At 39.4% G+C, this 10991-nt stretch overlaps 1 protein-coding gene across 9 annotated transcripts in view; it reads right to left on the minus strand.

Moving 5' to 3' along the window:
• otofa (otoferlin a) overlaps positions 1-10991 on the minus strand; it is a 72741-nt gene extending 61750 nt beyond the window's left edge. For all 9 annotated transcript variants that reach the window (XM_069720138.1, XM_069720132.1, XM_069720134.1 and 6 more), the window contains exons 1-2: positions 10661-10991; positions 1868-1926 (exon numbers count right to left, since the gene is read on the minus strand). In XM_069720138.1, the coding sequence (XP_069576239.1) occupies positions 1868-1926; positions 10661-10742 (141 nt within the window). In that variant the 5' untranslated portion in view covers positions 10743-10991. The remainder of the gene's footprint in view (positions 1-1867; positions 1927-10660) is intronic.

Genomic DNA, 10991 nt, shown 5'->3' on the forward strand with positions numbered 1-10991 from the left:
TCGACGCCACAAAAACAACTTTCTTTCTGCAGGGACTGCAGTCATACATGTGTGTTTTGTTTTGTTCGTGTGTGTGTGATTATTATGCAATTGGCCAAATGTGTACAGTCATTTAGCCATTTTCCTGAGTAGACTGAAAACAAAAGCCCTGGTTATCAGCAAAGGAAGCAGCCTTCTGCTTGTGAGCCCATCAAAGGAAAAATGTTTTCCTCCATGAAAACAGCAGCTCAGAGAGAGAGAGAGAGAGAGAGAGAGAGAGAGAGAGAGAGAGAGAGAGAGAGAGAGAGAGAGAGAAAGAAAGAGAGCAACTAGTCAAAGCTCTTCTGGGAAGGTACTGTACATGTTTGAGGTGCTTTCTCTTTGGTTTGTCATATTTCTCTCCCTGACTTTATCCCCTACCACTCTTTTGTCTCTTGTTTCTGCTCTGTGTGGATTTCCTCCTGCATTACTCTCTTCATCCCTCAACCTTCCTCTCTTTCTAATTCCCCTGCTCTGCTCCTTTATATAACTCTATGCATTTGAATCTATCATAATGCTGCAAGGTTTTTCAGAGTCACAGGAGCTTGCGGGAAATCTAATGGGAACATTTCCCAGAGTCTCACAGCAGGCAAAGTCAAAAGAGACAGGCCAGCCAGCACCAGGTAAAATCCTTAGAGTTTTCAAAGGACTACTCATGTCAGTACAGAATAATGTAATTTGCAGTGAAACTGTGAAAGAGTTCATATCCACTAAACTTTCTTTTAAAAGTTGAAAGAACTTCCAGATCTGGCAGAAGAGCCATTTAGTGAACCAGCTTTTTCGCACTGCAGCATTGAAGTGTCTACTTTAATTATAACAGTGTTCGGTGCCATGCATGGGAGGAGATCACTACCTCTGCCTCGCTTCTCAGACCCTGATAGGCCATAAGTGAACAGGAGAAGGTGATTAGGAGATACTTGGCAGTACATCGGCCATTTAGACTCGATAAGATATTTGAATTAGAACTGTAATGAGTAGATAAGACATGATCCTCTGACAGCTCAGTGGTTAGCACCATTGGCACATATGAAGTCATCCGAGTGTCTGCATTGTGCTTCTCCACGTGCTCCAATTTTCTCACAAAGTTGAAACTAGATCATCTAAATTACTTATTGATGTAAATACAAATGTGTTTCTCTTTCCATTCGCCTTTTGGTGCTCTCTATATAGGTATACAGCATTATGCAGGTGCATAATGTCAAGGTAGCTCTCTGCATAGTGGACATAATGTAAAAAGGGATTTTTGGGGTTCAAAGTCTTACTTAAGGATGCAGCTGACTAAGACACAGCATGTGTAAGAATTTAGTTTAGTCTAAGAATAATTCAACAGCATTGAATTGAATTTGATCATGGCCAACATTCTTTAAAAATTTATTTTACAATCTCTGTAGCTTTTTCAAAATTAATAAAATCCAGTTGCGTGACCAGGAAATATTTTTACATTTCCTGCCGTTTGTTCAGAAATCAGTGAGGTGCTGCATCGTGAGGTGACAAAGAATTACATTCAATCTGATAATACTAAAAATAAATCTTTAACTCACAGGAGAAACTGAAGTGGGACCTAAAATTAATGCTCCTCACCTCATTTTCATTATGCTTTACCTACATATAGTTTTACTGTCATGTGCTTCCAGAGAAACAAGCATCAAATACTAAGATTTGCAATATTGTAAGTTTAAGTTTCACTAATGTGATCAATTAAAAAATGACTTAATTACCCTCATAATGCCTGTTAATTACTGACTCTTCACCTCACTTCATTAACAAAACTTGAAATCAACTTATTTGTATATCTGATTATTGCTGATTGGTCATTGTTAAGGGTACGGGAGAGGAAATTAATACTGACCTCATTAAAGTTAGCCTCCTCCTCACAGTTCTCTGCCACACGGCTGTAGAATGGCAGACCTGAAAGATGACCAAGAATCAGTGGTTAAAACATGGCTCACTAATAACATTGTGATTACTGTCATCTCTGTTTGAGTGGGTGGACTTGCAGCAGGGAGTATTTTCTAAAACACAAAAAGGAACAATCAATCTGGTTAGTAACTTTAATCTGCTTGCATGAAGAGGCAATTCAGTTTCGGATTTTTAGTCACAGAAATTGCAAAAAGTAAATTGTTTTCAGAAGATTCAAAGTGATTTACAGAAACCAAAGAAAACCTAATATTTGCCAAATACCTTTTTGGTGTCCAACACAGTTTACTTGAGTAGATCCTTTGCATACAGCTTTATATCTCCATCAAATGTTAGACAGACTCTATAACTTTTTAATTAACTACAACTATTTGACAGCCTGTTTGACTTTTTGCACCAAGAGTTTATATCAAAACACTATGATGAGCATAATAACATAAAATACAATACATAAGCTTGTGGCTAGTGCTTGAAATGGGTCGGGACTCCCCGGTATGCAGTACAGGTACTTCTACATCTTACTCTTTGGCGTACTGTGACTTTTTCTTGCACATTTTTCTCAAGCTGCCAGCAATCTTTTATATCCTCCATAAAAGGTAATCTGATTCATGATGTCTCCACAAACACTACAATACCCAGAGGGCACTCCATGACACTCGCCTGCCAGTAGCTAGTTCAAGTGGCATCATTTTAACCTCAGTAATGCTCGTCTGGTTCCAAAAAGCACAAAGAGAACACAAACAGAGTAGGATGACAATACAGCAGAGCTTTGAAAGTCAAAACCTTCCCAACGAATGCTACATGCAGTCCGAGTGCAGCATGATAACGTTAGCATCATTGCCAGCAACGAAAAGACTAACTTTAGCAAAAACACCTGAGCTAGATCTCAATTCAACTATTGTACAAACTGTAAGTGTGCAAACATCTTCTTCATTATAGTAGCAGTGTTGTTTGTCCTTCCAAAACCGTCTAGTGCTTGCTGTATTAATTAAATATTCAATCAGAGAACCTACTGTCCAGACCTTATCTGAAACAAGTTATTACTGGTCAGCGAATGTCGAATGTCGTGACTTGTCAAAATAACCTCTAGTGTTTCATACATGTTTCAGCCATGTACTGCATTTTGATCTTTTTTAATTAACTGTAGAAATTGGGAAAGTAACAGCTTGTGATTTGCTGATACTGGCCGGTGTCTGCCCTTTAAACATCCTGCATGGCTCCATTTAAATTATTGTCTGAGTAACAAAGAGAAAGAATTCTCAAATATTTCACAATGCTTGGTTAATTAAAATTAATCAAATTTGCACAGCAAAACTTTATTATTTTCCTTTCCTAACATATCAAACATCTCAGAATGACCCCTTGGTTGGGAACCACTGAACTAAAGGACTAAACTGTACATAGTAATAAAATTGAAACTACAGGTCACAATCTGCTCCTGTAGGTTTTTGTTTCTTCACATTTCCAGCATTCCCTGTCCTGTTTTATTTTTGCAAACTCACATCTCCTCTCGCCTCAGGTGTATTGACATCCTGCCCTCGTGTGATTACCTGCCCTGCTCGGATTGTTTCCAACTGTTTCCAAATGACTTCCCTCTCTCGTGTATATACTCCGTGTTCCAAAACTTCAGTGACAGATTGTTGTTGTACCAATTGCTTTCGATCCTGCCGTTTTCTGAGTGTGTTCCCTGCTACTTTCAGTAAAGTCCCACTGGTTTTGACTCAGTTTTGCCTTTTTGTATTGATGCCTACATTGCTTGTACATTTTTGTACCTGCTTTATAGTAAAAAAAAACGTACTTTTACTTTGGTGTGCATTTGAGTTCAGTCACTTCCTGCTTCCCCCGTTACAACATTCAAAACATCTAACAATATTATGCAACAATAATCTACCTTTATTATTGATTCCTGAAAGACATTTTGGTGATAATACTTTTACTGAATAATTCTTCCTCCACTGTCAAATAGGTTGTGGCAGATCACCGAGATATTTATAACATTTTTAAATCTACTTACTTGTTCCCATTAAAAACCAGCAGAAAGACAAATAATGACTTGAGTACCTAAATACACACAAATGAAACCGCTGTGTGGAGCCACAGATACAGAAACAAAATGCAGACAATTAGAAGTTTCCTGTGTATGACTCATTATGCGGCAGATTGGAGAGAGAAACAGAGATTGCAGCAGTCTTTAAGGAATATGAATCAAAATTAAAACTGCAAGCAATGATATGCAGGCCCTCGCACAGTGCACATCGGGGATCCAGCGGGTCGGGGCCGTGGGCTCCCCGACATGCAGCATGCGAGGGACCGCATATCCCCGCTTGCAGTTTTCATTTTGTCTCATTTCCTGATGCCAACAGGGGGCACTATGACTACGAGCGAATATTACCATACAGGTGTCTTCAGGGCAGCACTCTTATCAAAGATGTAATGTTTGAGGAAAATCGGAATATGTACATAAATGTTACAGTAACTTGTAGTTTCATGGCGACACACTCAAAATGGCCGCCACACCACAGGCACACCGATCAACGAAAACAAATTATTTTGATACCTTTTCATCTCCCAGGTGTTAAAATAGGACAGAAAAAAATTCAGGTCAGTACGTCAAAGTCTGTAGGAAGAATTCGTTAAAATACAACACGTGCGAATAGCCCAAAATGGCAACTAAATTCAAAATGGCGGACTTCCTGTTAGGTTGAGGTTATGATGCCAAGAGACTTTTTTGTACATCTCTGTGTCATACACATGTCCAACAAATTTGGCGCATGTAGTTGAAACTAAGTGACGGGTCTGCAGTTTAGGGGATGCTAGCAAGCCATTTGGCCACGCCCACGCGCAAAACACATCAGATGTATCATCTCACCACGCCGGATGTATGTGCCACGTTTCGTAAGGTTTCAAGCATCCTTTGACCTTAAACATCTACTTCCTGTGTCACGGCGAGACATCAAACTTTGCCACATCTGCCGCATTTTCAACGAAGTCGAACAAACTTCTCAATATATCATCATCAACGTGTTTAGGCTATTCTGATCTGAATTTAGATTCATGCGATCAACCAGCTTGACGGAGCATGTGAAAGTATGAAAAGTGTCATTTCCAATTGCAAGCAGGTAGCGCTATGACTAGGAGCGAATATTACCATACAGGGGTCTACAGGGCGGGGCTGTTATCATACATGTAAAGTTTGGAGGCGGTCGGTCCATGTACATAAGATTTACAGCAATTTGTAGTTTCATGGTGAGACGCTCAAAATGGTCGCCACGCCACGGGCATACCAATCGACGCAAAACAAATTGTTTTGATAACTTTTAATCCCAAACATGTTACGAGTGCACTGACTAAATTTCAAGTTGATTTGCCAAAATCCCTAGGAGGAGTTTGTTGAAGTACAACATGTGCAAGTCGCCATAAATGGAGGACTTCCTGTTGGGTTGACGTAATGGTGGATTGTAACTTTTTTGTTCATCTAGGTGTGATACACATGTCCACAGAATTTCGTGCATGTAGGTAAATGTAGCTGCCGGGGCATGAGTTTAGGGGGCGCTAGCGAGCCACTCGTGACTCCACTAAAATACAAACATTTCGCCGGGACAGGCGCGCGTACCAACTTTCATGAGTTTTTGAATATGATAAAGCCTCCAAAAAGGTGCCAACTTTGTCAGGATATGAAAGCGGAAGAATGATAATTCCTTGGATAACAACAGGGCTTTCGCACCATTCGGTGCTTGGGCCCTAATTATATTTTTACCTTGGTTATAGAAAGTAGAATGTACATAATTAAATCTCCCTAAGGGCCCATGAAAACAATAATTCGTTGTTGCACTGTTTATTTAACAGAGAGCCATTCACTGCACAGTAACCTGACTCACTCATGCGTGCTACAGCTTGTCCTCACCTGGTTGCTTTGTGATGCTTATGAATGGTCTGAGACCACAGTGTGCACTCTGCTTTGTTGTGGTAGTTTGCTTTGTGTATTTAAGTGCAGCTGTTATATGGGTGTTGATGTCTGTTTGGGTGCATGAGAACACATCATCTATCATATAGGCACACACAGAGACCTACAAAGTTAATTACAGTCCCTGTCCCCTGATACGTTTGAATAGAAATATATAGATTCTGCCTAGCTCTGATATTATTATTGATATTAACTGGGCTGAAAGTCTCTTTTCTCACTTTATGCAAACAACCTCTCAGTTTAGAGAAAAAGGATACACAAGGATATAATATGCAAAGATATTATAATATATAATATATATTATACAATGTTATCTTTATAATTAAGCCAATAGGTGCCAATTTTGACTCCAGGTCATAATCTCTGATGCAAGTGTTTTCATCTCTCTTTCCCATCACTCCTACACCCTCAACAATCTGATAAAACCCACGTCCTTTGAAAAGATTTTTAGAAAATAAAAACCACTTCAATGACAGAGGGGGAGAGAGACAAAATTCCTCCTACATTATCAAAAGCAGCGGCACTGCTGTCATACCAGTGTTTTTAGAGATGTGGGTTTAGAAAAGGAGATCATGCTTATGTAAGGTGCTCCACACCAACCTAAAACAACATTCTGCTAATCACTTCGGCTTTTGGCCTTGGTGAAACTAAGAGAGAGATAGAGAGCAGAGAGAAGAGTGGTGCTGAAAGAACTGACCTGAAAGAAAGAAAACAAACCGAGTAAAACAAATTTAAATTGAAGCAGATAGCTGGAAATATAAAATGTGAAAGACTCAAACCAGTAGAAATGAGAAAGCCACAGAAGTGCTCTTTGGTGCAGTTTAAAACGTAATACAGTAAATGTCGGTTCTAGCAGAAAGTGCATAAAAAAAAAAAAGAGTGCTACAGGAAAGAAAAGGAAATCAAATTATGTCTGCAGGATAGATTCCACAAAGCATTGTTTCAAATGAGGAAGACTCAGAGTTATAAAAACAAGAATGAAACTGTCCAAGCCTCAGTGTGAATGTCAAGTGTCTGAAAGTGAAGGAGACGTTTGATAAGTGGTAAAGCATGAAGAAGAGAGTTGGGCTAAAAGAAGCTGAAATGGAATATCTTAAAGCAGAACGATTGTCATTATTTTTCATTAATTTTCACATAGAAGGCATCACACTGAACTGTGCTTGTGATCCTGCAGGCTACTGTGCAGAGACTCAGTTGATAAGCAACAAGAGCCAAAGTGTTGCTCTTTGATAAAAGCCAAGTGCTTTAGATAACAGAGAATTCATCAGAGACTTGTTAGGAAATCAATTAAATTGTGATGCTGTGCCTTTAAAGTGACCTTACTTCATTTGTTGTCTCTGCTATCAAATAATAAATAACCAGTTTGATTGGACAGAGAGCTCCAAAGTGGGTTTTTTTTTTTAATTATTATTTAATTCTATATTAGCCTTTGTCTTCAAATATTTTCTGAACATATTGACAATGTTTGACTTTTGACTGTGTGAGCTGTCAGACATCATATCAAGCTTTTTTTTTTTAATATATATATATCAATCTACTGTCTATTGTACTGCTATTGACCAGGTTGAATACATCACTTAAATCTCAGTGTATGTTTGAAAAAGTATGTGAACCCCTGATCAATGATTGGAAGTGTGGGTTAGAGCTACTTTGACTTACAAAAACAGTAAAACATTTTGAGTTTGTTATTCAAAAGAATCATCTGCTGATGCATATGCAACATGAAAACATCATCTCAAAGGTGAAGTAAGGCGGCGGCACTATCATGTCTTGGGGCTGCTTTGCTGCCTCTGGGTCTGGACAGTTTGCCATCATTGAGGGGAAAATGTATTTCAAAGTTTATCAAGGTATCCAAAGTGACTGCTAACCAGCTGAAGTAAGAGTTCAAGTCGGGTGACGCAGCTGGACTGTGATCCTAAAAATCAATGCAAATCTACCACAGAATGACTTGAAACAAAATCCATCCGTTTCCACTTACCAAACATCCTATAAACAAGTATATGGCTGAGTTAAGGCTCTTCAATAAGGGAGAATGGTCTTAAATTCCTCCTGAACATTGCACAGCAGGTCTGATCAACAGCTCCAGAAAGCACTTATTGGAGGATATTGCAGCCAAAGGAGGCTCCGCTGCTTATTAAATCCAAAGCTTCGCTTACTTGATTCCACCAACACTGAATGTTTAATGGAGGTGTTAAAAAAAAAAAAAAAAAAGAGATCAAAATGCCAACAATGTGTTATAAACTTAAACACATTATACATGAATTAGATCAGGCCATGTTTTATCCATAATTCATGGAGAAAACCAGGTAATCAAAAAAAACAAAAAACATATACTATGCACAGGAAGGCTGGGTCTTCCTGGCAGACTTGTTCCTCCCCAGACAGGAAGTTTTTGGAGTTGAAAGCACTCAGGAAACTCCACTGACAGCCTGTAGGGAGAAGCGTAACTCAAAACCCACAGTATTGGAAGAGACTGGGGATGCAAGACTGACACGCATACTGTGAATAGAAGAGGCATTGGCTAGTAAAATACAATAGATCCGTTTTGGAATAGGGAAGTACAAAATTCAGTTTGTCTTTGATAAATGGATGATTAAACTTATTTGCAATTTAGGAAAGAATATAGAAGAGATGGGGAGATGAATGGAGAAGGAAAAGATGTGAAAATGGTAACACAATGTCCCTTATTTAAAAAAAAAAAAGAGTTTTTGGAATGAAAGTAATCATATGCTGGATGACGCTGATTCGCGATATGAAGGCTTTGATCCCTGTTCATAACTGCTGTTGTGCTGCACCGACTCGCTGACCTTTCTCAACTCTTTGTTATCTAATGAGCAATAAATCTAAAAATGTATAACACACGATTTACATTTGACCACTCAGATTAAATCCCATGCCTTTCACCGCTGATACTTCACTTGAAAGAACTCTTAATAAATATAGAAACACTTATGTTGCTCGAATGATACCAGGCCTTTATGAAAGGAAAAGGCCTGAAGAAAACAATAAAACAAACACATTCGATGCTGTACAGAAGAGTTGTTATGACTCCGGGTCTACGATCAAATTTGAGTTAGCTTAGCACCAAACAGTGGCAGATACAGTTAGTGACTATCTGGTGAACATAACGTTTAGTAGCTACAGAGCCACATATTTTACTCAGGAGTTGGTGGAGACCAAGAACAGAGATCAAAAATAATATTGGTCAACATTGACCTTATGGCCAAAGCCACCTATTGCCAGTGTTACACTGTATTGCGCGACCCATTACATCCTGGGACCTGGGGAATTTTAACCAGGCTATTTTGCCAAGGGACATTTTTGATTTACATTGCTTTCCTGAAGACTTACCTGAATCTAACCTTAACCTAAATTTAAAACAAGACTTAAGCTGAAAAATGTATCATTACATGACAGGGACTTATTTTTATGTCCCCGAAAAGGGGAGCTGTCCCACAATGCAATGTAGGCTATGCACACACACGCACGCAGAGGCAGTTGCTTGGGCTATTTGAAATGATAAACAGATGAACTGCAGCCATTGTGCTGACAGTTGGACCACGGAGAAAAGAATCGACAATCTAATCCAGGACTTGGATGACACGGTTCATATAATATTAAGACCCTGCTGAAATCACTGCGGCTGTAGACCACAACACTGAAAGCCATCCTTTTTCCCTGGTGCACGCGCGCACACACACACACACACACACACACACACACACACACACACACACACACACACACACACACACACACACACACACACACACACACACACACACACACACACACACACACACACAGAGAGGAGGAATAAGGGGGGTGAGGTCTTGTAACATCCTCCACAACCGTGATGCTGGAAGTAGGAGTCTAAATCAGAGATCAGCTGGGAATGAGCACCTGTCAGAGCGAACACATCGCTGTCCAAGGTGCTGAAACACGCTCACCTCTCCCTTCCTGTCTCAGTTTCTCTCAAACAAAGACGCACATGCTGTCAGTTAATGAATCCACTGAACTCTAGTTTCCTCTGAGAGAGCAAGAGTGCAGGTCAAGAGTTTTTTTATAATGACCCTGCAGGAGCTGAAGAATGCCCTGAAAAGACGCCCACCCTCCACCTCCAACACTCACTTAAGTAATCGATGCCATCAGCTTAGCCAACACTAGTCTCTTGCCCTCACTGATTCAGTTAGTTTAAAGTAAATAAATGAAAACAAGTTAAAAAAAAAAAAACATTAATGAGAAATAAATAAAACGTCTATTTACAAGGGTGCTCAAAAAGTATTTTTCTTTTTCTTTTTGTGATTGTTTTAGATAGCTAATATTTTATTAAATTCTAAATAATAGAATACTTCTCAAAAGAGAAATCCGTGTCCTGAAAGCTGGAAAAAAAAAAGGATACATTAGCTGTGATTTTACATTATTAACCATTGTTGGCAGAATATGAATTCAGGCTATTTCTTATCAACATGATGTGACCATCATTACAATCTTATAGACGAACTATTCCAAATTGATGTTGATGAATTTTCTTTCTCTCTTTTCTTTGAAGAATATTAGTTTTCGTCTTTGGATAAAACGCGCATCGGTACGTCAGAGCGCAGCGCGTATTTGGTGACCGGTGATCCAAGCGGGGTTTCCCATAACTTTTAATGCAACCAGGACTGATGATTATGTTCCAACACATCGTATAATAAATCAGAGCACATCACACATCCGTTTCTTCGACTTGAAGAGATGTTGCATGTAACGATGTCCTACCTCTGAATGTAACTTTGGCGATCCTGTCACCTTTTCCCCGGAGGTGACCGACCGTCTTCAGGTGAACCATTAGGGCCATCATTAGTCCACTCGGGTCGGGGGAGTAATTCTACTCCACACAGAAAAAACTTAAAAAACGGTTTGGTGCAATCTTTGTTGAGTGATCTTTAGGTGAGCCTCTCCTTGCGTCTGGATTCGTTGGACCCAAATATCTTTTTCCATAGGGGCAGCATCAATACTTTAGATATGTTATATACGAGGAACAAAAAACGGATTTAATCACAGGGACCAGTTAGCATTTCGTTCTGCTCCGTGCTCCGTGGCTGCTCGC

The sequence above is a fragment of the Brachyistius frenatus genome, unplaced genomic scaffold (assembly GCF_029030835.1).
Source record: "Brachyistius frenatus isolate BFR_SWC_R1_liver_20210118 unplaced genomic scaffold, ASM2903083v1 Contig_235, whole genome shotgun sequence".
NCBI classification, from domain to species: domain Eukaryota; kingdom Metazoa; phylum Chordata; class Actinopteri; family Embiotocidae; genus Brachyistius; species Brachyistius frenatus.